This window comes from Magallana gigas, chromosome 2 (assembly GCF_963853765.1).
Source record: "Magallana gigas chromosome 2, xbMagGiga1.1, whole genome shotgun sequence".
Taxonomy (NCBI): Eukaryota; Metazoa; Mollusca; class Bivalvia; order Ostreida; family Ostreidae; genus Magallana; species Magallana gigas.
The window spans coordinates 37,283,471-37,310,494 of NC_088854.1; the positions used below are offsets into that span (position 1 = coordinate 37,283,471).

A 27,024-nucleotide genomic window follows, 5' to 3' on the forward strand; every position below is an offset into this window, starting at 1 on the left:
TCTGCGGGTTCGAGGAATTCAGTTAAACAGTTTAATTAATTTTGTCGTGTCCTATGTTAGCCACCATTTTAAATGCCGTAAAAATATCACATGACAGATTAAAAGCCACGCCGGACAGCACGGGATAATCCAGGTAAGGTGGTTATGTATGACTTGTATACAATATGAATATGCACACTGTTACGATTTCGGACAACAGTAGCTAATCCGCCATTTAAAATAAAGAGATGTTTTTATACAGTTGTCAAACCCCGACTGAGATATTGTCTTGTGAATACACAGTTCACACCTTGTCGCTAAATTAACACACATTTCTAGGCTGTCATGTTTGTTCTATTGTCAGTGTGTTGAATGAACAGAGGGAAATACATGTTACAAATAGGGGCTTACATTTAACCTAGCTTGTTCCAACACAGAGAGAGAGAATAATCTTACAATGTACCGTGACCATGTTACTCTCAGGTCTTTGTAGACGATATTTAACCGGGTCCGTAGGACATCTATGGTACGCCTTAACTGCCTTATGTTGATAATTTTCAATACATGCTGATACTTGAATTTTCTGATACTTTAACATTACATGCTGATACTTCAACATTACATGCTGATACTTTAACGTTAAATGTATGGGCAGCGGAAAGGGCAAAAAATACATTTTTACAAAATCAATGGTAATTTAAATTCAACAATGCGAAATAATATCATCAATGACTATAAATGCCAAACCAACAGTCTAGCTTCTTTGCAATTTAATTAAATATACATAAAATCAACCAAAGGTGTCTTTATACAAATCAAACAAACAAAAAGTAAAACCAACATACATAAATGCAAAACGAACAGACATAAACATAAAACAAGCGGACGCACAAAAATAAACGCCAGGTGGCGTGTTGGAGAAGCAACGCGCGCGGGTTTGTTCCCGTTTTGCACACATTTGTAAATTAGGTATCGAAAAAATGTGTGCGAAACGGGAATTTGACCAAGTGAGATAATTGCTTAATTGCTATAGTCTATATTACAATTCCTGCGAGGGCAATTGACAATAAAATAAATAAAACATATCTATACTCGCAACTGATATTTACATTTATTTTATGTTACAATATTACTTGCATAAAATCACATTTACATAATAATTGACATCCATATTAATGAATTTGATTTTAAACATCAATTTGGTCATGAACAATTTTATTATTTTTTTAAACATGAATATTGCAAATATGTAGCGCCTTTGCTTAAATTACTGCCTATAGGAAGCACATGTTAAAAGTTTGAAGCTAAAATATCATATGTTAATATTAATATTTAATTATTGCTTTTGCTGACATAAATGGAAGAAATGCGTCTAGTGAGAACGCTGCTAAATATTTTTCATTTATGTTGTGGCTTGAATAATCGAAGAAAAAGACAAACTGTATAATGATAAATCGGCAATTTTATATGCTTCAAAAACTGTAAAGATTACTTCACAAAACCCATCAAATGAAGACTTAATTCATGCATTTTCAACCTTTTTCAGATTGAGGTATATCGCATCAATATTAAATCAAAGTACTGAAGAACTGACGGGAGTTGATTTTGTCGATGTTTATTTATTTTAAAATCAATGATATGTTACTTTGCTTGACAAGTACATGTAGTTTCTAATTTGAATTACGCACTTTTTTATAATATGAATTTTTGGACTTTTTCGACAAGAATGTCGAGAAACCCCCATTTGAATCGTGTTAAATAATTTTTAAAGATAAAATTAATTCAATCAAACTATGTATCAGTAATAGAAATATTTCTCGAAAAATGTATGAATCCAAGAAATATTGAACGTTCAACCAAACGCATGGCTGACACCGTAAATCTCCGACAAGGATTTACGGAGACAGCCGAGCGTCGAGTTGAACGAGACTATATTGAACTCTGGCGTAGGAATACATACGACTACAAAAAATATTTATAAAACAGAACAAAATATCTATATTCTTCTTGTTCTATCGTTAAGGCGCTGATTAAACACAGGTAAAAATCCAGGTAAAATATTTGACCGAAAGCAGACTATAATTGCTATCACAACACAAATCACACCCATTGTTCTATACCCAATTATCAAATGTGTGCAAAACGCGCGCGGTGTCCAGTGAAGTCTTAAACAGACCATCTCTTACACATGTCATTTTGTATGCAAAAAATCAACTCGTAAACAAGACAGAGAAAAAAGTGTTAATCTTTGACAACATTTTTGTATATTAAATCATGTTTTACACAAATGGCTTAAACATGTTCTCGTATATGCAATTGTACATTCCGTTGATATAATGACTTTGCTTTAAGATCCCTCATTAAAACAGAGATATCTATGCTAATATATAAATTTCTTAGTGTTGATTAATCAATAAATTTATTAATGAATGATCAGTAAAAATAAGCCTTAAAAATCCAAAATTTGAACCGGGATGAATTTGAGCTTTGTAATTGCCAAGACCCGAGCTTGAATCATTTATGTAAATAGAGCGGATCTACATGAAGTGTACGAGTTTTACAGAGGATGCTGTCCATAACTGAATTTTTAAAGATTAAAAAGATTTTTATAGAACATAACACAAGAAACTACTTAATATAGCTAAGACAGCGGAGAACTGGTTTCTTTAAATGCACGCATTTATAAGCTTTTCGTGGGTAAGGGGTGAGAGTTAATTAGCTAGTCATAACTTGAAACTAAAATGTGTGGTTTCTATTTTTAAAGCAAATAGTGAAGTATACATTTAAAAAAAGAAATCAATCTCTGCACACCGCATTCTTTTTCTAAAATAGTATTTACAGTGGCGTAGTCCCACCTATGGAAAGTGTTCGAATTAATTGATCGCAATATACATGACACTGTATACGGATTACTAGTACATGTATATTGATAATATCTTTATACTGTATTGACTTATTTGATTCAAAATATTGTGAATATATTTACATATACAAACATGATCCATTATCTACATGTATTAAGACAATATATGCGTTGGGACAATAAAAATTCAAGTTCAAGTTCAAGTTCTTTATTCCAAGAGACAAATGTCTCATAGGTTATACATATGAACATATACATATTAAATAAACAGTAAGAAAAACAAAGTGTACATAATCAATTTGGATAATTCACATGGAGAGTTCGTTGCTTGTTTGCATAATATAAATATTTACCTAAATTACACAGTTCTCTAGTATTAGAGGTAGATAATAACTGTATAACTTTATAGACACTTGGTTTTCGGGAGTAGTATTTTTTAATATACTTATCTCTTAAACTACAAAGTGATGGACAAATAAGTAAAAAATGGAACTCATCTTCAATTACATTTAAGTTGCAAGATTCACATTTTCGACAATCACGTGTTAAATTATCATACCTCCCTGTTTCAATCTTTAAGTCATGTGAGGACAACCGTAAGCGTGTAATTAATTTACGATATTTTACATGAATTGGTTTCTTTAGGTAAACTTGTAAACAAAAATGATCAACAACATGTTTATATAATATACATTTTGATGCATTGCTTATATCGTTAACAACTTTTTGTTTAAAGACATCACACATTCTATTAAATATAATATCTAAAATAACAGTCTCTTTCATAGTACTTTGATATAAATCGGCTAAGCCTAAGATGGACAATTCTTTCCTAATATTTGAAATCCATATGTCATTATTTTTCACCATGTCTTCGTAGCATGCTTTTAAAATACAGTTTTTACTGTTTCTTAATTTAAACCAGTATTTAAAAATTTTTTGTTTCCTGAAAATCTCTAATGGAAATCTACCTACTTCATAATAAACTGCACTGGTGCAAGTATTTTTTCTGACACCCAAAACCTTCTTACAAAAATTTATATGGACTTTTTCTACATCTTGACCTTTATGGAATCCCCAAATTTCAGCACCATAACTAAGTACACTTTTAACATAAGTATCAAAAACATTCAATTGAGTTTCAACATTAAAATTCAAATCTTTCATTTTACTAGATATGCTGAACATTGCTTTATTTCCCTGTGCTGCACAGTGCTTTTGTGTAGATAAAAATTTACCATTGTAGTTAAACAACATACCAAGATAGTTAAATTGATTCACTACTTCTACGTATTTGCTATTGTATTCCCATTTTTCATTATCTTTAACACATTTTCCGTTTCTAAAAATTACAATTTTGGTTTTTTGTACATTAACAGATAAGTTCCATTCATCAGTATATCTGTGCAATGTGTTCAGCATATCCTGTAAACCCTCGGGCGATTCTGCCAAAAGGACAGTATCATCAGCATACATAATTAAAAACATATTAATCATTTGTAATTCAATTGATGTACAATTACTATTTATAAAATATCTTTCAAAATCATTAAGGTACATTGAAAATAATAATGGAGACAATATTTCACCTTGTAGAACTCCAGCTGAGATTCTAAATGTTTCTGTAAATGTACCTTTATGTTTAACACATGCTCTTACATTTTTATATAGAGACTTAATAATACGTAACAATTTTCCTCCAAAACCCTCCATTTGCAATTTATACCATAGTTTTGATCTATCAATTAAGTCAAAGGCCTTTGTATAATCCACAAAACAACAGTACAATCTTTTTTTGTTTTTTAAAGTTCTACTTATGAGATTCTGTAGTACAAATATCAGGCACGTAGCATCAGGGGGGGCCAGGGGGGGCCTGCCCCCCCCCCCACTTTTTCTCGCAGCAGCAAATTTTTTAAAATTTACACATAAAAAATTGAATTATCATAGAGTTGGCCCCCCCCCCCCCACTTTTTTAGGAGTATGTAAAAAATTGATATGAAAATAAGGAAATAAGGAATGAAATTGAAGTTATATACTATCCCAGCCCCCCCCCCCCCCCCCCCCCCCCCCCACGGATTAGGATTTAGAAGATTTTGGAAAAGTTTAAATTTCCTTTTTTTTTTTTTTTTTTTTTTGCTTGTCAAGATTTTTTGGATGAGTCTGGCCCCCCCCACTTTCAAAAACGATGCTACATGCCTGAATATGGCATCAATTGTACCTACCCCTGTTTTAAAACCAAACTGAGCATCAGTAATGATATTATATCTATGGTCCCATTCTAACAATCTAGTATTTATAATACTTGTAAATAGTTTTGCCAAGCAACTAACTAATGTGATACCTCTATAATTGTTTAAATCTTGCATTTCACCTTTTTTAAAAATTGGTACAATACAACCTTTTGACCAATTGTCTGGGTAAAAACCAGAGTCGAATATATTATTAAAAAGTCTACACAAAATAGGTATCATAACCTCTTTACATTTCGAAAAAAATTCATTAATTACACCATCTTCAGCATTACTCTTGTTACTTTTCAGTTTCAAAATAGCTTTCTCAACCTCTAATTCTGAAATACACACATCTAACTCTTCATAACATGGTAATCTTTCATAATCATCACTAGCGTTGTCATAAGTAGTAGTTTTTACATTTTCAAAAAGGTTCTTAAAATGCTCAAGAAACTCTTTGGCACTTACATCACAACTGATTTTTTTATTATTCTTAAATAAACGAAAAAACTGCTTTGGATTACATTTTCTTAGGTATTCCATTCTGTCTCCCTGATATCGTTCATAGTTATGCTTAAACTTCTGGACTGTTTTTTTTATAAACCTTTTTCTTTGCACAAAGTACAATTCTATTTACATCCGACTCCGTCAGTAACTGGTGTTCTATATAGTACCTCAATGGAACGAAAATCTTAACAGTTTTGCTAATGACAAAGCGTTTTGGTATGATGTCAAAACGATAATTACACGATGTTTTTTTTTTTTTTAAAGCTGGCTCAGAACTTAACCACAATAAACTAAACTGATATTTTTGTGATAAATTCCTATATCTTTGAAATCTTGAATAAAATTTAGTTTTTAATTTAAATTTTTTCTCTTTTAAAATATCAATTATTTAATACAACTGTAAATTACTATAAAGTATTTGATTTATCTTAAAGTATACTTTCCGTTTTGCATACGAACCTCACAGATTGGTATATACTAGTAAGGCGTGTAAACGCCTATATGAGGATAGATAAGATACTATAGAATTAAAATATCAACAAATCTGATAATTTTTTTTCTAAATTATTGAAAATATGTATATTTACATGTATCATAACATCGATTTATATCCCTTAAATATGTATTAATTACTTAGAATAGGTTTATTTAACTTCACCAAACTTACATGGATAGTGCGTCTTATGATACAGATGCACCTGACATGCTTGAATGCTGAATCTGAGCCATAGGTTTCGGATGCTGGATGAGGTTTAATTTTTTTGGAACAGGTCACATGTTTTATAGATAATTGCTTGCATAATTGATTAAACTGTAATAGGAATGAAAGGCAGAGGTAGCTTCAGATGCAGATGCAGAGCCTGATCTCCATTTTCAAGGATGCTAAAAAAATCTCCTACCTCACTCAAACCTGCCTGATAGATGTGTTGTTTAATGATATAACATGATTTAGATTCCTATGATATAGTATTCTATGAAATGACACACTATGATTTCATATATGATACAATATAATATCATATTATATTATAAACAATTATATAATACGATATGATATTGTATCAATTTTTTTACATTGTGATATGATATTGTATTAAGATATTGTTATATATAGTATTGTATATTATTATACATGTAAATATTGTGTGATATGATATTGTATTATATATTATTTAATCGAAAGATATTGTTGAATATTACATTGCAATATATAACATTGTATCATATTATATGATATTGTATAATATGAATATTGGTTTATATAATATACTAGATATTATGACATTGTATTGTGTGATTAAATACAATAATGTATTACACGATACAATGTCATATTATATGTTACAATATCATGTTGCATCATTATTTATTACACATTATATGGTATTAAATGATATATATTGTAAGTAGCATAGGATGCAATATCATATTTTATATTATTGTATCGATAAACATTGTATCTTATAATATTGTATGATAAGAACATATGATTGTTATACAATTTTTTAACATATGATGTACGATATTATGTCAAAACAGTATCCATGAAGATCCAAGATCATAAAGTATGATTTTCATATGATATGATAAATATGGTCTCATAAATGTGATGCCTCATAAAGGTTATGCCTCCTCTCGATGTGCTTTGTAATTTGTGATTACCAATGTTGTAAACTTGTATAATAACATTATCAAGTATGTTTAGTTGGAAAAAATATTAAATTTGATATTGTTATTTTTTTTTCGATTAAACCGAATGGGCATTTGTGCTCTCTCCCCCCCCCCCCCCCCCCCTTCAAATCTTCTTTATATTCCTCTTCCCTACAGATGCTACACACAAAGCTGTTTAAAAATTATAGCCACGTACGTAAAACTTACTAGTTCACGTAGTTTACGAAAAAAAGCTGATTTCAAATGTTCAAACTCTGACGACCGACAAAACGACTGTGGACAACAACAGACACCAAATGGGGTGTCTAAATATGAATGGTAAGACGTTGTCACCACAAATAAGGCTTTAAATATAAGAAAACCACTTAAGTACAAGTTTTGATCATTGCAGAAACCATTCCATAACCCGCTGGCTGATCGTGGAATTTTTTTTCCCTGAAATGTCGCTACCTTCATATCCCGCATGAATCCCCAAAGAAAGCACTTTATTGTTTAAATGTTCTGAATTAATATTGCCCGCTCCTCAGGTCCCAAAGGTATTAAATAAGAGCTACATGACGTAGCTATTGAATTCATGGAAATCATGAATCTAAACTAGTTGAAAATTACGCATTGCAATGAAAAATAGATAATATGTTAATTTGATGAAACAGCTATACTATACGGAAGTGTATTAATGCCAAATATACACTTCACATTTTTTTTTATTTTCTACACTTTAAAGTGTAAATTTTACACTTTAATCTGTAAAATTTAAACGTTAATCTGTAAAATTCACACTTTAAAGTGTAAAATTTACCCTTTAATCTGAAAATTTTCCACTTTAATCTGTAAAACTCACACTTTAATCTGTAAAATTTACACTTTCAAGTGTAAAATTCACACTTTAATCTGTAAAATTTACACTTTAATCTGTAAAATTTACACTTTAATCTGTAAAATTCACACTTTAAAGTCTAAAATTCACACTTTAATCTGTAAATTTTACACTTTAATCTGTAATAATCATACATTAATCTGTAAAATTTACACTGTAAAGTGTAAAATCTACACTTAAATCTGTGAAATTCACACTTAAAAGTGTAAAATTCACACTTTAATCTGTAAAATTTACACTTTAAAGTGTAAAATTCACACTTTAATCGGTAAAATTCACACTTTAATTGGTAAAATTCAAACTTTAAAGGGTAAAATTCACACGTAAGTCTGTAAATTTTACACATTAATCTGTAAATTTTACACTTCAATCTGTAAATTTTACACTTTAATCTGTAAAACTTACACTTTAAAGTGTAAAATCCACTCTTTAGAGTGTAAAATTCTACACTTTGATCTGTAAATTTTACACTTTAAGCTGTAAAAATCATACATTAACCGGGAATTTTTGTATACGAGCTGATTTTTGGTTGTTTATACGGAAATTTCTGTATACGAGTTGACCTGTATACGAGTTGGTCTGTGTACGACTTGATCGGACTCCTTGCGCATGTGTATACATTCACGCTAAATCACGAGAGGCTCTTTAGTTTATGTTTCCACAATATCACATGTCCATGGATAAACGCAGAAACGATATTACAAATACGTGTAAATTTTCATTGAAAATTTGTCATACATTTTGTTCATCAAATGAAATACCGGAGATAACTCTAGCTCAGTTCATTTAATATTAAAAATCCCGAGAGTTCAGAATGTCAACATGGTGTGTAAATTCGAGTAAAAAACGGTGGTGAATAAGTGTTCAATTCTTCATATGAAAGGTATTTACAGCCTCAAAATGGTTTGTTATAAATAATTTGACTGTTATTTTCAATGCAGCTTCATTAATTTTCTCCAAAATTGTTTTGGAGCGATTCTGCAATTTTTTGCTACATTACGGGTATATGGGAGGCATTTTGAAATGTGGCGAAGGTCTGTCCCGAGACACAGTTATAGATTATTCTAACTCAGCAAAGTGAAGTGAAATTAATAGCATTATTGTAGGCTTAAAAGCTTGGTTTTGTAAATGTCAACAATACGGTGTGTGGATGTATCTCAGTATTTCGTAAATGTCCGATACTATATGCAATGTCCACCCGTGCACGCACGGGTCAATTAAACAATAAATTGCTTTCTTTGGTGATTCATTCGGGATATGAAGGTAGCGACATTGCAGAAAAAAATACATAAATTTGTTTCTGCAATGATCGCTACCTTCATTACACGAATGATTCATCAAAGAAAGCATTTTAATGTTTATATTAACATCTTTCTTTTAGCCAATTGATAAATTGATTATAAAAAGTAAGTAAAATTCACTAAATTACTGTTAATGTACGTAAGTACGTTAACTAAAAGAAACAGCCAAATCGTCTCCGGTGAGACTTTGAGTCTGACGTTGTCATGATTATTTCCTGCAGTCCGTGATTTTTCCTAGGTAGTTTGTAGGTCTCGACCAATTGATAAACTGGGCGTGTCAAGTTTGGTCCTGTCACTTTCTTGTCAGTTTCAGCCGCTGTAGATTTCGCCCAATCAATAAACGGGGCGTGCAGATTTCAATATGGATTAAATAATACTTGGTAGATGTAAATATAGTCTAGTATATATAAAGACAGCATCTTTAGGATTCTACATGTTGTAACTCTGCAAGCTAGAGATATATAGAGGATAACAAATGTAAGATTTCATTTTTTACTTTTAACGTGCTAATTTGAGAACAGCGATTAACTTAATTGTTCTGTTTCTGTAAATATGCAATCAATTGGATTTATTATAGTCTAATTTCATTGAACGTTTTCGAGTCAAACGATGATAAAATAACAAGGGCTTATGCGGTGGTTAAACGATTTTTAGTTCACCTGAGCCAAAGGCTCAAGTGAGCTTTTCTGATCACAATTTGTCCGTTGTCTGTCGTTGTCGTCGTTGTCGTCGTCGTCGTTGTAAACTTTTCACATTTTCATCTTCTTCTCAAGAACCACTGGGCAGATTTCAACCAAATTTGGCACAAAGCACCACTAGGTGAACGGGATTCAAGTTTGTTCAAATGAAGGGGAGATAATTGAGAATTATTGAAAATTTGTTGGTATTTTTAAAAAATCTTCTTCTCAAAAACTATTAGGCCTGAAAAGCTTAAACTTGGAGGCATCCTCAGGTAGTGTAGATTGAAGTTTGTTCAAATCATGGTCCCCGGGGGTAGGGAGGGGCCACAAGAGGGGGATCAAGTTTTACATAGGAATATATAGAGAAAATCTTTAAAAATCTTATTAGGCCAGGAAAGCTCAAATTAAAATTAAAGCTCAAATTAAAATGGGAGCATCCTCAGATAGTGTAGATTCAAATTTGTTCAAATCATGGTCCCCGGGGGTAGGGTGGGGCCACAATATGGGGATAAATTTTTATACAGGAATATACAGAGAAAAATTTTTTTTTAAATTGTTTTAAAAACTATTTGGCCAAGAAAGCTCAAATTGGCGTGTAACCATCCTCAGATTATGTAGATTCAAGTTTGTTCAAATCATGGTCCCTGGGGGTAGGGCGGGGCCACAATGGGGGATAATTTTTATATATAGAGAAAATCTAAAATCTTCTTCTCAAACCTATTAGGCCAGGAAAGCCCAAATTTGAGTGGAAGCATCCCCAGACCGTATAGATTCAAGTTTGTTTAAATAATAGTCCAGGGGTAGGGTGAGGCCACAATGGGGGATCAAGTTTTACATAGGAAAATATAGAGAAAATCTTTAAAAATCTTCTTTTTAAAAACTATTTGGCCAGAAAAGCTTTAACTTGTGTAGAGGCATCCTCGGGTAGTGTAAATTCAAGTTTGCAAAATCACAGTCCCTAGTGGAAGGGCGGGGCCGTGATGGCGGTTTGAATTTTTACATAGGAATATATAGAGAAAATGTTTAAAAATATTCTGGGAAAGTTTTCGGTCCAAAACTCAGTACTTAGTGTAAAAGCACAGGTTATGCAGATTTAAGTTTGATGAAACCATGATTCCCTAGAGAAAAGTGGGGCCACGAAATGGGGGGGGGGGTGGTATATAGGAATAGAGAAAAATCTTCTTACAGGTACAACAACAAAAGGGGCTTGGTATTTACCACAAAAAAGAGGTGGATAAAAATTGGTAGATTTTCAATTTTTTTAGCAAGATCTACTGTACTTAGTTGTCAAGATATTTTGATACTGTAATGCTAATTTGATCAGAATTAAGGCAATTGTTGCTCAGGTGAGCTATGTGGCTCCTGGGCCTCTTGTTCCATATAAAATCGGAACAGCATTTAGATTGACCACAGTTGCAGCGGACAGCGACACAAAACTAATTGTTATTCATAGAAAAAGCTATTAGAACCTCTCGTACTTATCGATCAATCTGACATTTCGAGGCTTGTTTAATTGATCAAACCTTCCAAAACAAAAGCGCGCTCTCAACAGTCGCGGAATCAGCGAATGCAAATAGGAAGAAAACGTAACTAGAAATAAAGTACTTCTACATCAAAAGGAAGACTAATTACAAAAACAGAGAAAAGGGAAAGAAAAAAAATAAACGTTGGCGACATATTAATCAGATTTATTGTACGGTATTAACAGGGATCAATACATAGGAAAGTCACTAAAACACGTCAACCCGGGACAATATGCGGGAATGAAGGTCCATTCACGTTCAGTATTGTTCACGGGTTCTGTTCAGATTTTTCACACACGTTCCTGACTTTTGTCGTGTTGACATTAGCACCAACAGCATTGACGGATTTCATCTATCGATATTTCGCTATATATTGGATTTCACTATGCGCTTACAAATCAAAGACTGTTTAATGTAAAAATAAATGGGGATGCTTTTCTGCAATTTGTAGTGGATGATAAATTGTTGGCCATTGATTAGATCCCTAGAACTCAGAGAATCAAGCCAGTGAATCAACCCAGGAAATCAAGCCAGGGAAAGCACAGGAAATTGTTATTTGGAAGAATACGGAGAAACGAACAAAAAAAAACTGTAAGTCAAGCTACACTGCACTACGGCTAATTGTGTAACTCAGACCCGAATAAAGTTTAAATTTAGATGGATATCTTCTACGTTTTAAAATGAAGAAGTTTTTTTAGAGACGAGTTTTGTATCATTTATTCTAGAAACGAGAATTTTATTGTTTATCCTAGGCCACCAGAGATGGACGCAGAAGAATTCCGACGCTTTGGAAAGCAGATGGTGGACTATGTAGCAGATTATCTGGAAAACATCCGGGACCGGAAGCCGTTTCCCGATGTTTCCCCCGGTTATCTAAAGGAACTAATCCCGGACAAGGCCCCGGATGAAGCTGAGCAATGGCCTGACGTCATGAAGGACATAGAACGGGTTATCATGCCTGGGGTAAGATGAAGGGAGTTTTCTTAGTACAGTGTATATATGGTCTCTTAACATTCGGGTTAACCGGGTTTTGCTGTACCACTTTATAAAAGTCACTCTTTTTTAAAGTGTTGACTGTAAATCTTTGGATTTTGAAGGTAACTCACTGGCATTCCCCACAGTTCCACGCGTACTTCCCCACTGCTAACTCCTACCCAGCCATCGTAGCCGACATTCTCTCAGACGCTATTGGATGTATCGGATTTTCGTGGGTAAAGACCTTTTCATTTTGTTTCAGTCAATGGCCTCGCATAAAATATTACGATAAGCACAAATGAACTGAAAGAAATTGTATACATTTTGTTACTCGGTTTAATGCTTACTGCATGTGATGGGTATTTCTAGGCTTCCAGTCCAGCCTGTACAGAGTTAGAGATGGTTGTTTTGGACTGGCTGGCTAAAATGCTTGAGCTCCCAGACTGTTTCCTCCATTCCAGTGAAGGTCACGGCGGCGGGGTCATACAGGTCGGGCGTTGGGCATAAAGTTGTTTTTTTTAAATTTTATACGGTCATCAATAGACGGATATATTGTAGTATGGCTCTGTGCCTCTGTCTCTGTGTGATTCTGTCCACACCTTGTAGGTCAGGTGAAAACAAATTTAAAATGGGGGACAATTATATTATTTTTGTACACGGATTTTTGGTGGAAAATTAAAGAACCTATTAATTTCTTTTCAAATTCAAAGGTCACATGTCAAGGTCACCATATACTCAGTGTGCAGTATTTTTACACTCTATGGTGTTAAATGTCAAGGTCAATATAGTTTTCGTCCTTTCACGCCAAAAAGGATAATTATAGTCGACATATCAAGTCTTGAAACCTTGAAGACAGAACACAGACTATGAGTATACATGACCAAAAGAAGAACCCTCTTTAACAAAAATCCATGGATACATGAATATTATTTTCTAGTGGCAAAATCTCATATGGTACGACGATGGGTAACCTTAGTATAATTTCAAAATTGTGATAAAGCAATTTAGACCAGAGTAAGGGGATCAGAGAACGGCGGTTTTTAATATGAACTGTTATGGTGTATATGTACAGGGAACAGCCAGTGAGGCAACATTGGTGGCTCTCCTGTCAGCCAGAACACAGCGCTTACATCAAATTCTCGGTGACAAGTTCAGCCACTCACCTGATGAAGGCATCATAAGCAAGATGGTAGCTTACTGCTCCGCTCAGGTCAGTTTGTAAAATTCAAAAATTTTATTTTATTTGATTTACTGAAAAATTTATTATATCAAAATCACAGTTTAAAATTGATTTACAAATTGATATGATACAAGAAAAATGCCGTTTTTGTATTTTTTTTTACAGCAATGATCGCTACGTACTTCGTACTTCATAATCCGATAATGAATCTTCAAAGAAAGCATTTTATTGTTTATATTTACATATTTCTTTTAAAAAATTAATAAATTAATTGTAAAAAGTAAGTAAAATTCACTTAACTACTGTTAATATACATCAGTACGTTAGCTAAAAGAAACGGCCAAATCGTCTCCTTTAGGAATTTGAGTCCGACATCATCCTGATTATTTCGTGCAGTCCGTGTTTTTCTGACGCTTTAGGTTTCGACCAATCGATAAACGGGGCGTATAGACTTCAGTTCGGCAGTTTCTATAGATATATAATCGAACTATAAGTTTCCGTAAGGGAATCATACTCGGTAGATGTAAATACAAACCATACCTACATTTGACACCAGACAATTAAAATAATATATATCTTTCCATCAACGGTGTGTTCCCGTTTTGCACACATTTGATAATTGGGTATAGAACAATAGGCGTGGTTTGTGTTGTGATAGCAATTATAGTCTGCTTTCGGTCAAAGATTTTACCTGGATTGTTACGTGTGTTTTATCAGCGCCTTAACGATAGAACAAGAAGAATATAGATATTTTGTTCTGTTTTATAAATATTTTTTGTAGTCGTATGTATTCCTACGCCAGAGTTCAATATAGTCTCGTTCAACTCGACGCTCGGCTGTCTCCGTAAATCCTTGTCGGAGATTTACGGTGTCAGCCGTGCGTTTGGTTGAACGAGACTAGAGTTCAATATTGCTTGGATCCATACATTTTTCGAGAAATATTTCTATTACTGATACATAGTTTGATTGAATTAATTTTATCTTTAAATATTATTTAACATGATTCAAATGGGGGTTTCTCGACATCTTTGTCGAAAAAGTCCAAAAATTCATATTATAAAAATGTGCGTAATTCAAATTAGAAACTACATGTACTTGTCAAGCAAAGTAACATATCATTGATTTTAAAATAAATAAACATCGACAAAATCAACTCCCGTCAGTTCTTCAGTAATTTGATTTAATATTGATGCGATATACCTCAATCTGAAAAAGGTTGAAAATGCATGAATTAAGTCTTCATTTGAAAGGTTTTGTGAAGCAATCTTTACAGTTTTTGAAGCATATAAAATTGCCGATTTATCATTATACAGTTTGTCTATTTCTTCGATTATTCAAGCCACAACATAAATGAAAAATATTTAGCAGCGTTCTCACTAGACGCATTCCCTCCATTTATGTCAGCAAAAGCAATAATTAAATATTAACATATGATATTTTCTCTTCAAACTTTTAACATGTGCTTCCTATAGGCAGTAATTTAAGCAAAGGCGCTACATATTTGCAATATTCATGTTTTAAAAAAATAATAAAATTGTTCATGACCAAATTGATGTTTAAAATCAAATTCATTAATATGGATGTCAATTATTATGTAAATGTGATTTTATGCAAGTAATATTGTAACATAAAATAAATGTAAATATCAGTTGCGAGTATAGATATGTTTTATTTATTTTATTGTCAATTGCCCTCGCAGGAATTGTAATATAGGCTATAGCAATTAAGCAATTATCTCATCTGGTCAAATTCCCGTTTCGCACACATTTTTTCGATACTTAATTTACAAATGTGTGCAAAACGGGAACAAACCCCATCAACACCTCAATATTGACGAAATTTTTAAGTGAAAGTTTCTGATAAAAGTCAAAACAAATTGATAAAAACATATTTCAAATGATTGTAACTTGAGAATTATGGAAACGCTTTTTTATATGACGCCTAATTAAAAATGTATCAGAAAAAAATCTAAGATTTCATCTGCTAAACAACTCTAGTTTTCTCGGAAAGGACAATCATGTCTCATTTCTGGGAAAGAATGTTTAAAATTTGCTTATTTTTAAAACTAATTGAGTACAGCAACTTATTATTGATAAAACATTCATTAATGAAATTCAAATAATTAAAATATCAAACGCTTGCTTTTCTGAGAATAAAATTGTGATGAGGGTACATGTAAGACGAGATTTACTGTTACACTACAGTGTATATTCTGTATAGGCCCACAGCTCAGTGGAAAGGGCAGCGCTGATTGGAGCAGTCAAGGTACGCCTGCTGGAGACTGATGAAAAGTTCTCACTGAGGGGCGAGACTCTACAGAGAGCCATAGAGAAAGACCGAGAGGCTGGGCTGATTCCATTCTTTGTAAGAAGTCACAACTTCACCATTATCATACCACAGAAAAGAAGAACTCTGATTACACATGATGGAATATCATGTAACTCAAGGGGTTCAATTATTGAAAATGATGTACATGGTACATATGTTTCACATGTACATGTACACTGTAAATCTAGTAAACTGTACTTCTAAAAGTATACAACTCTGTGACCTATAACAATTTTCTTTCAAAAGTTACCACTTGATTACACATAACAATTTCCCAATAATTTCATATTATTTCTTTTTATCAAAACATCAACTTAGAAGTAACAGTCCAAGTAACAACGTTCCTTTAAAGAAAATTAAAGTTCATGATCATCTGTTACAGATGATTACATGTAATAACCGTTTATAACAGTTCATTAGTTGTAATTATGATGCCTCATTACAATTTTTTACAATTGCAAATTTCTCCTTACAGTTATGTGCTACACTCGGGACAACGTCCGTTTGTTCATTCGATAATGTGTTGGAGTTGGGGACAGTCTGTAAGTGCTTCATAGTGTTACATGATTACAAATCAGCTAGAACCATTTTAACAAGACCTTGGACTTTTAGTAGGATGTAACTATCTCTTAACTTTCTTGCATCAAAACAAGTTAAAATGACGCTTGTTTCAAGCGAAATATACAACGATTGCGTAGTTTTAGCTCAAAAGCCAGACAAATCCTGTTGATTTCAAAGATCCATGGCCGAGTGGCCTACAATGAAATAGACAGGCCTACGTCACATTGCCGTTTTACACAACTACCTAAAGTCCAAGCTCTTGTTAAAATGGTTCTCATTACATTTTATCACTTTCATCATTAACATTACCACAACATATTGTTTATATTCTAGGTGAGAAGGAGGGGCTTTGGATGCACATTGACGCAGCATACGCTGGAAGTGCCTTTATTTGTCCCGAGTTCAGACCTTTATTAAATGGAGTAGAAGTAAGCTGTTAAATAAACAAAATAATCAATTCTTTTTTTCAAAATTGCCATTAAAAATTGTTGGGATCAACTAAAATGAAAAAGGGTTAACATTGTTGATGATGTCATATCAATATTGAATAGTAATTGGATCCTTTGCTTTAGTATACGGTATAGAACATAGCTAATGATTTTTACAAACAAAAATATTTCAGCATGCAATGTCTTTCAACTTTAACCCTCATAAATGGTTACAAGTCAACTTTGACTGCTCTGCCATGTGGTAAGTACACCTAAACATCCTTGCTAGGAAAGAAACTCAGTTAAAAAAGTCTTTTCTGGCTTTGTGATGGGATATGATCAGACATTTTGTTACATGATGCAGGGTGAAGGACAGCCGGCTTCTGAGCGACGCATTCAATGTTGACCCTTTATACCTCAAACATGACAACCAAGGAGCCATACCAGATTTCAGAGTAAGAGGAACTCCAATATATTGTTTACAAAATCCATTTCACAAAGAACATTTTAAAATCTAAACTTACTTTAAATATCATTTGACTTCAGCATTGGCACATTCCACTGGGGCGAAGGTTTAGATCACTGAAGTTATGGTTTGTTTTGCGGTTGTTTGGAATCAAGGGTTTACAGGAACGCATAAGGAAGGTTAGCATTACGATAACAGGGCCATTTCTATCCCCTATACACAACTGTTTATATAATGTTTATAATGTAAACAATACAATCACTTTTCTTTTGAAGGATGTTAAACTTGCTCACCAGTTTGAGGAATTAGTGAAAGCTGACCAGAGATTTGAAATATTTGGAGAAGTAGTGCTGGGCCTTGTCTGTTTTAGAATTAAAGTAAGCACGAGACCGCACTTGAATTTATTACTACATGTAATACTTTAAGACGCTTCTCATTTTCATAACCACAATGTTATGATTTTCTTGTTTTCTCATCAACAATAACTGTATTTCTCCATGTTCTAGGGTTCAAATGAAGTTAACGAAAGATTATTAAAGACAATTAACGATGACCGTCGTATACACCTGGTGCCATCCAAAGTCAATGACACTTTCTTCTTGAGGTTTGCTGTGTGTGCTTCACGGACAGAGTCAAAAGATGTGAAATTTGCATGGGAAGTCATACAGGAACTAACGGAGAAGATCAGTGATGAGAAAAAATAGTATCTGTATACATGTATATAGGGACTATGTAGGGAACGTTTTCATTTGTTTGAATTTGTGGTTATACCGGTACTCTTGTATATTGATACCTATTGTATGCACATGTAGTAAATAAATTTAAAATCATTGATTGGAAAAGAAAAATTGACTACAATTGTGTCTGAATACAATACAAATAGTTGATTAGATTGAATTTAAATGTGCAATGTGATGAAAATAGTGAAATAGGAAGGTTTTTTGTTAGGTATTTTGTAATTCTTTATGTAAACCTGGATTATTCATTGAGGTTTTTAGAATTTGAGCTTTTATATATATAGTAACGATGTGCAAAATATCAATAACAATTAATAAATAAGTCTCTGTGAGAAATTAAACTTGATTTTTATTTTAAGAGTAAAAGCATGTTTTCAGATCATTTGATGTAATATTACAGTACATGTAAAAAATCTGTTGACGTCTTAACCAATCTCTCTCTCTCTCTCTCTCTCTCTCTCTCTCTCTCTCTCTCTCTCTCTCTCTCTCTCTCTCTCTCTCAAGGCTGTATGTATTAAATTCTAGTCACATCCACATTCATGAGAATTCTGGATCATAAGTTGGAACTCCATTGACATCACTGAAGTTGATATAGATAACACAGCTATGTCTTTTAACTTTCATCCCTGCACACAACCTGTCGGCTAACTCCTCCTGGACTGAATCTAACGCTGTATATGCACTGTAGTGTCCTTTAGTGTTGGGACAATAGATTCCTCCTTAATAAAACAACAAAACATTAAGAATTTCGGTCTCTACATTTTTCACATAGTAAGTAATTTAAGTGGTGTTATCATTTTGAACAATAAAAACATTTCTGTATGATCTGTTGAATAATGATTGAATTTAAAGATATTTTTGTCATCCGAGGGGTTAGTTGTCTTCCAATATAGAATCAAGAGTTAATAATAGCAAAAGTTGACTTATTGAGGGGGTATTAAGGGTTAAGAAATGGAGTACTTTTACAAAACACGTAATCCAAGGACTAGTATAAAAAAAAAATGTAGTGGCAACTTTTGTTTAACTGGGGATGAATACAAGTACATGTTTAAGAACAATTACTTAAAGCTGCTTGGTCCAATTTTTTTTGTAATTACAGTATCAAAATTTTTTTCATACAAATCATTTATCTTAGAAAGTTATGGACTTTCTCCTATTTACACCGGCAGAATCAGTCTTCTTTCAAAGTTAGAAATATTCAAAGTAAATAAAAATAATTTCTCTTTGGGCAAACGAAAAAACAAACCAAAATGCATCACAGGAATGTTCAGAAAAGGAAACCGCTTGGTTTCGTCCCCCGAAAGATTGGGGTTATTCAACAAGCATGCTATGCATCGATTGTAAAGAAAGCAGACTTTGGAAATATTAGCTAACAAAACGTACACATGTTTATTTGTAATTTATCTGATCATTTTGACCTTTATTTAAAGCCATGTCAAATTCGTAGTACAACCATAACCGTCTCGTCGTCAGGGGTGAAATTTAACATGAGGCGAAATAACGTGGTACCTTTTAATGTCGTTTGTTTTGTTAGCAAATTTTGTACGTATTTTTCTTCATTGAAATTTGGCATAATTGACGGGTAAAACTACTGCAATGTCTATTATTATACATATACTAAGCATAGCCATCGTTTAAAAGCGTGCATAAAATTTGATATAAAATCGGACCAAGCAGCTTTAATAGTTTGAGAAAATACAGCCTGCAGGCAAAAATGAGACACAAATTTTCTTAAGCCTATTCAAAAACAATCATGGAGGTTAACTCACGAGCGTGATCAAATCTGTGAATCTGATTTTCTGGGAGTCTTGGCCTCTCTTTCAAAATTCTCATCAGAGTCATGTCTGTTACCATCTCATGACGACTCAAATTACCATTCCTCTCTGCAAGTATAAAGCAATCAAAGTACAAATTTAATACAAATCACCTTTGTATAAAAAAAAAAATGAAGGACGTAGAAGAGCTTTCATTAGTATATCTTTAGACAAAATATTCACTGTTTCAGAAAATAGAAAATATTAATCTTCCACACAGTACATGTACAAGCTGAGTTCAGGTTCATTTATACATAATTTTACCAACCATACATCCTGACTATGTCACGGCCCCAGGGATATTGAGGTTTCCAATCTTTCGTACTCCATTCAGGAAAACCATAGACATCTATAAGCTCACTGTAAAAGAAAGGTTAACACCTGTGAAATAAATGAATCAGGCAGTTTACCAGCAATGACTGTCTAATTGATGGTTCATCAATCATTTTACCACGATTACTCTCAAAATAATGGCACTATTTTACCTGGCCATAGGTGTAAAGATTTCTCCCCAGGTAAATACCCGCATGTGATTGTAGGAACTACTGCAGGCCTTGTCATTGTAGTCGTATATCACACAGATATCAGAGAAAATGTCAGGACTGGAGAAGAGCAAACGTTCAAGGAGTTCTTTCTCAATCTACAAGGTTTATTAAAAATGTATCAGCCATAACCTATTTTAAAATTATTGTTATCTGGACTTTTAAAGATGTATAAAATAATTGTTGGATTTCTACTCTTTTCCCCATGGCAAGATTACACTGAATCAACAAATAATAATCCGCTGTTTTGCATGTTAGTTGTGCTAATCTTTATCCTTAAACTGTTGACAATGAACTGGGTATATACAGTTACTACATGGATCCAAAACTGAAAAAATACATGAAGTTGATTTCATAGCAGACAGATGATAAAAATGTTACATTTTTTTAAGAAAGCAACTCCTGCAATCATGAAAAAAAATTAAGGTACTCATCAATTTGCATCTCTTAAGATAAAGATGTTATATCACAATATGTATATTCACAGTACAGTGGGAATTTTATGTAGTCACCTGATGCATTGGCCTTAAGAATACAGCTTTGTTATATCGCTTGGCCTGACCATTTGGCAAAGTATCTTCCTGCAGGGCAACTTCATATGCAAGGTTCTCCTCTATAAGTTTGGCACAGTGGGTGAATTCTACTTTTCTAATTTTTGGGACTGTATTTAGTTTCACATCCTTTAAAACTCTGCAGGCATGACCTATTATTTGATCAATAAAAGAACACATAATGGTTCAAGTATTCAGTTAAAGTTTCTTAAAATGTGAAGGATAATTGTTTCTGTTGTGGGAATATATAGTGAAGAGTTTTCAAAATTTTCAAAATGCCTTTAAATATTTAGCTGAATTGTTGAATTTCCCATTTTTCAAATGGCACAACGCAAACCAATATGGATACAAAAGGCATCACTTTACATCGATTCTGTTTGTAAGATTATGTCCACCTATTGTAGTACCGTAATCATCAATGCAGATTTAATATAAAAGTATTAAGAAGTCAATACAATCTTGGTCAGTACCTGAGAGTTTACTGAGGTTAGGACAATTGTCCAAAACCAAACCAGTGATTCCAACATTATTCAGGGAAAGCGAGACTAAGGAGTTGGAGTTGATTTTCAAAATCTGAAAAACATAAGACAATATCATATCAATTAATATCCTTTTTTAATCAGTTTTTGCATGTTAAGACATGTATCAGTGGATAAGTGCTACCTGAATATGATCCTTCTCCACTACTGGGTCTCCAGTGCTTGTGCACTCATCTTTCATGTTGCACTTTGGAGCTTCAGTACTTTTTGCTGATGATCTTCTTCCTTTTTTTCTTTTCCCTAACATAATACACATGTAAAAGTGAAGAATTTTCCCAAAAAATTCATATTCATTATGAAAGTGAAATACATGTACCGACATACACAGACATTTTTAATAGCTTTATCTTTAACCTTTGATTTTTATTTTATTATTTACCATTCCTGTTTTTGGTAAATTCTTCCAGATACATTGATTTAGACTGTATCATATATTTAATTGATATATGTCTACATCTGTGTCATACCTCTCATTGTGTTGGAGTTCTCTTCCCTTAACAAAGACTGTCTGATATCCTCTGGTTTGGCCTCACAAGATTTGTCCACCATTTTGACCCTCTCCCCGGGCAGTTCCTCCTTCACCTTACAACTCCCATCAGCTCCCTGTGTTTCCCCATCCTGAGGTTGGCATCCATCACTACTTTCTAACACAGGTTTACCACCACCAGTGTGATCTCCATTCTTACTTGGCTTTTCTGTTTGGTTCTTATCATGGCACTCACATTTACATTTAGCTGTACATCCCCTCTTCCCTTGACTTCCCACACGTTTTGATCTCCTTCTTTGTAAATATTGTTTTTCACTTCTTTTGCATGAGCACTTGGAGCATTGTGAAGTGTCAATCTTCATTACCTTGGAACTAGAACTTGAATCACTCTTATCACTGAGAGCTCTCTTGGCTGGCCCCTCGGCTAGATTTGGATTTGAAGTACTTGTACCATTACTACCTCTTGTATGAGCCTGTGATGAATTTCCACAACTTGTTACATGCTCCTCCATTCCTCTCTGAGTTGTTTGATGTTTCACGCAACTTCTGGTTGGTCTCCATTCAGGTATAACAGACGCAGAGGTTCCTGTGTTTCCACTTCCTGCTGTGTTTGTTTCCCTCGAAGTCTGAGGACTGTTTACACCATCTTCAACTTTGATTTCCTTCGTACAAGAATATTCTGGTTCATGACTAGTCACATCATCAGGAGCCTCTCCACTCTCTCTCAATATCACAGTTTCTTGACTACTTGAATCTGTCTCCATTTCCTGAATTTTCTCCGACTCAGTGGGCACCGATGAAGCAACCTCACTGTCTGAATGTTCAGACTTTGTAACAGACACATTTGACAAGTCTGGCTCTATAACACTTAAGTCAACGACTGGATTGAGATCTGGGGGTGTTTCCTGCTCCATGTTTGATGTCTCTGTTATAATTAGTCCTTTGTACGTCTGTTCCTCTTCCTTGCGCTCTTTCCCTGGATACAACACAACAGTCTCCATCCCGACAGAAACTGTCTCAACCTCTTCAGATTCCTTTTGGTCACCATTAGAGTCATTAGTAATCAGTTTTCTTTCATTATTTCCATCTAAATCTGGGCTGCCTTCACTGTTTTCCTGCATTTCATTACAATTATTTTCCTCATTCATCTCAGATACTTTATCATCTGACGATACATCCATCCGTGCCATTTCCTCTTGAGCAGAATTATCAACTCCCACTTCATCACTTTGATCAACAATTAGATTTTCCCTCTCGTCATTCTGATTGGCTTGATTTGCTTCGGCTCCATCCATTTCATTATTTTGATTGGCTAATGGTTCATTTCCCTCATTCTGGTTGGCTCCATCATTGTGAACATTGTTATTATTGACTACAGGATTTGCTGGTGGGGCATTCTGGTAGTGCTGATTCAACATGGCAGAGGAAAGACCCATCCCTGTGCCAGCACTCAATCCAACCCTGTGTATATACAGTAAGACATCATTTCCTACATCAATCAAATTACATATACATGTATCATGTATGTCTTTAAATCACATGGGTACATTTATACACTGATTACATTACCTTGAGCATCCTTTTGGTGGTTCTCTGAACATTTGCTCCAGATGGAGAGTTTGTAGAGATGGAAGAGTTGGAATGAATTCACAGAAATCCTCCAGCTTAAGGGCATGACATCTTTTCATGGACAATTCAGTCAGCTGGTCCCAACACGTCAACCCTTCAGACAAAAAAAAACATTTCTGTTTTACCTGTTGTTTTTACTATGATGTGTAAATAAACAATGACATACATGTATGTGAATATGGTACTTAAGAAGCTGTATTACGGTAAGTAAAGAAGACCAGACCATTTTACAATGTGTTTGAAAAGTATGTTGCTATTTGTATTTGTTCTTTGATTGTACAAGTGTGTAGTTGGGTTGACTTACCCTGAGTGAACCACTGAGTGGGTCTCAGAATGTGTGGACAGTTGTAGATGTCCATGTGTTTGATTCGAGGGAAGCACACCCCCACTGCCCTCATCCCAATGTCGGTGATGACTGCAGGGGCCTCTGACACACTAGCCAAACCCTCCACAATCAAATCCTCATTGTCCCATTTATCTAAAAAAAAAATAAAAAAAAAATAAAGACATCTCATAACATGTATAATGGTGCAAAAAGTCTCATTCTGAATTTAGTTTAATAATAGGTTGTGTAACGTGCATTTCAGTCATTACCAGAATTAATGATATTGTCATAATAAAATCACTTAAAGTTATCACAGCTAGAGTCAAGAAAAAGAGAAGAAAAAAATTATCAGTAAAATGTAATAGATGTTGAATTACCTGGTGCTGGGAAAGAATCTACATATCCAAGATGTAAAGTTGAAAACAAAGGAAAGGATACATCAGCCATCACCAAGGCAACAAACAGATTATCCTTAGTCAAAGAGGGCTGCACACTGATTTCTTCTAGTCTGTCGTCAAGATTTATGTTCAATGATTTTTTTAAAATGCTGAACTAATTCAAATGGTTTTTGGTTCAAATGATTTCTTGTAATAAAAACCCCAAAAATGGGTTTTTGTAATTATAGCGTTTATCTTATTGACATTGAGCCAAGTTAGCCCATGGTGTCTTTCAAGGACAAGAGTTTCTGATCCACTCCACCTACATAAACCATTGACCACATTGGCAGAGTTTGATGGGGTTAGAAACCCCGTTTCTTTGTTGGTCTCATTGAAGTTTGAGTGATCCAATAAGAATGTTTTTAATTGTGTATTGATCAATGTTGAGCCATTGTCAAATGAATTTGAGACAGACTGGAAAGTGACTAAATTATATCAGTTTTAGGTCTCAGTGAAACAATCTTTTCTACAAATTTGAATATTATAATCAATCTGTTCATCGTCAGAGCCATACTGCTGTAGTTTTCTCTGTTTAATGTGCATTTTCTGACTGGTCAGAACAAGATGTCACAAAAGTTTAAAAATTAGTACTCTCACTAGATGGTGCAACTGTAATATGTTCTGTCTGTTTGGTCAAAGGTTAATGTAGAGCAGATCAGAAACTCTTGACTTTGAAATACATATACAAGTATAGCCCATAGAGACACCCCCCCCCCCCCAAAAAAAAAAAAATCCGCATTTAAATAATTATCTTATTAATTTTGAGGGTTATATTAACTACCGAGTTAGCATCGCCAAAATAATCATCTATGGTATATGTAATCATTGACAAATACATTTACAAGATTTCATGAATCAATTTCATACTTGTATTTAATCAATTTCAAAGTAAAATCTTGCAACATTACGCTGAAGACAAAATCATTAAATCTATTAATATTATAAAAGAAATGGTGGTATAAAAATTTAATAAAACTTACTTCTGAGCTGCTGTAATAATGAGAAACCCCAGATCCATTTCAAGGGCATGACGACACCCTCCAAATCTGATACAGCGCAACTGACGAAAGGCATTCATCTGCCATCCATCTTGTACCACATGATGAATTAAGCCTCCTGAAAAAGATTGCAGAAATGAATCATGATTGTAAGTTAGGAAGGACAGTTTTGTTGCAACAAGAACTTGGACATATACATGTACATTGAAAAAACATTCATATGATAATCCTGTTAATTAAAATAAAAAATATGAACTAACCTAGAAATGGAACGCGCAGTAATTCAAGTCTGGAAAGGTACCTGGAACTTGCAAGACTTGCAATAAGTGGGACATACTTTATTGCACTGGCTGGTCCAGAACAGTGTGCCATGACAAATGTCTGCAACTTTGGTGCCATAAACTCATTAAATGGATGGGACTCATGAAAGTGTACCCAACGAAGCTGAAGATGCCTCAAATTGTACATTTTTGGCAGATTTTCAAGTACAATTCCATTAAGATGCAATGACGTAATCTTTGCATTCTCTGCCAAAGTCAGAGATGATAGGAAATTGATAGGAAATGTTCCGTTTCTATTCTTGAATGTTCCTAAAATCTCTAGTTGTGGAAAAAAGTCCATCATTGCATGCAAGAGCGCAATATCTGAAATCTCAATGCCTTTCAGATTTTTGCATTCAGAGAGAGCATCAATGATTCCGGGGAGAGTGAGCATATCGACACCCCGTTGACGTCTTAATGTCATAAAACCCGGGTGGAAACCATATAGATACTCCACATCATGGCAGCGCTTTAGAAACGCTGTAAGTGTACTATCTGTGATGGAGTCGCACATCCATCCATATAATTCCCTCTCAGACATGTCAATTTCTTTCTGTATACGTAAATACATAGAAACGGCATTTCTGAGTTTATGGTTCATGCAATCCATCCTCAGTATGTATCTCAGAGGTAAGTATCCAAGAATGTGACAAATAACTTCCAAAGACAGGCTTTGGAAATGATCTTCATTTTGCCTCACCAGCTTCTTATCATTTTCATTCGCACCCGATTTTTTTCTCGACAGACATCTTGCTTTCCTTTTGCCTTTCATCGTGATTTCTTCAAACAAACCTGATCACAAAAACTTAAATATATCAAGCGCTGACATTATGTTATGCAATACAATTGTCAATTTGTCATTGATTTTTTGCTCACTGCTGTTTTCCCTTTCTAGATAGTAACCGGAAGTTATTGTTGGAGTATTAAGTTAAAACCAAAGCTGTAAATTCCGGATTTTTTTTAGTATTTATTTTTTTACTAATGAATAAAAATCAAGAATAAAGAAATGTTAATCAGCAATCAATAAATCTAATATTTAATTTTGTTTACATAATCTTAAACTAAGCTAAAAATG

General features: G+C 33.7%; 2 protein-coding genes across 4 annotated transcripts; one reads left to right on the forward strand and one right to left on the reverse strand.

The window, feature by feature from the left end:
* LOC105320937 (aromatic-L-amino-acid decarboxylase) lies at positions 1–18,961 on the forward strand. Of its 3 annotated transcripts, none has more exons than XM_011419081.4 (14): positions 1–133; positions 12,084–12,223; positions 12,385–12,595; positions 12,730–12,843; positions 12,977–13,096; positions 13,680–13,817; positions 16,008–16,151; positions 16,591–16,657; positions 17,010–17,104; positions 17,299–17,366; positions 17,469–17,559; positions 17,651–17,749; positions 17,846–17,947; positions 18,077–18,961. In XM_011419081.4, the coding sequence occupies exons 3-14, from the start codon at positions 12,395–12,397 to the stop codon at positions 18,272–18,274; spliced, it is 1,437 nt and encodes a 478-aa protein (XP_011417383.3). In that variant the 5' UTR covers positions 1–133; positions 12,084–12,223; positions 12,385–12,394; the 3' UTR covers positions 18,275–18,961. The 3 variants fall into 3 exon arrangements, with proteins under 3 accessions (XP_011417383.3, XP_011417382.3, XP_065932465.1); XM_011419080.4 differs by lacking the exon at positions 1–133 and adding an exon at positions 9,762–9,906; XM_066076393.1 differs by lacking the exon at positions 1–133 and having other exon boundaries at positions 11,841–12,223.
* LOC105320936 (F-box only protein 38) lies at positions 18,637–26,876 on the reverse strand. Its single transcript, XM_034447482.2, has 13 exons — positions 25,890–26,876; positions 25,612–25,747; positions 24,572–24,702; positions 24,174–24,347; positions 23,810–23,963; positions 22,221–23,701; positions 21,878–21,993; positions 21,685–21,787; positions 21,176–21,366; positions 20,607–20,761; positions 20,390–20,481; positions 20,077–20,190; positions 18,637–19,026 (listed from the first exon to the last, which is right to left on the reverse strand). The coding sequence occupies exons 1-13, from the start codon at positions 26,719–26,721 to the stop codon at positions 18,845–18,847; spliced, it is 3,861 nt and encodes a 1,286-aa protein (XP_034303373.2). The 5' UTR covers positions 26,722–26,876; the 3' UTR covers positions 18,637–18,844.
* Between the last annotated feature and the right edge of the window lie 148 nt (positions 26,877–27,024).

What these genes read in the sequence shown, in the direction of transcription:
- LOC105320937 (XM_011419081.4), top strand. Translation starts at nt 12,395, where the DNA reads ATGGACGCAGAAGAATTCCGACGCTTTGGAAAGCAGATGGTGGACTAT. An exon ending in GATGTATCGGATTTTCGTGG is followed by an intron (nt 12,844 to 12,976) that starts GTAAAGACCTTT and finishes GGGTATTTCTAG; the next exon opens with GCTTCCAGTCCAGCCTGTAC. An exon ending in ACGGCGGCGGGGTCATACAG is followed by an intron (nt 13,097 to 13,679) that starts GTCGGGCGTTGG and finishes GTATATGTACAG; the next exon opens with GGAACAGCCAGTGAGGCAAC.
- LOC105320936 (XM_034447482.2), bottom strand. Translation starts at nt 26,721, where the DNA reads ATGAAAGGCAAAAGGAAAGCAAGATGTCTGTCGAGAAAAAAATCGGGT. An exon ending in CCACCAAAAGGATGCTCAAG is followed by an intron (nt 23,702 to 23,809) that starts GTAATGTAATCA and finishes GTATATACACAG; the next exon opens with GGTTGGATTGAGTGCTGGCA. An exon ending in GAACTCCAACACAATGAGAG is followed by an intron (nt 21,994 to 22,220) that starts GTATGACACAGA and finishes GTATTATGTTAG; the next exon opens with GGAAAAGAAAAAAAGGAAGA.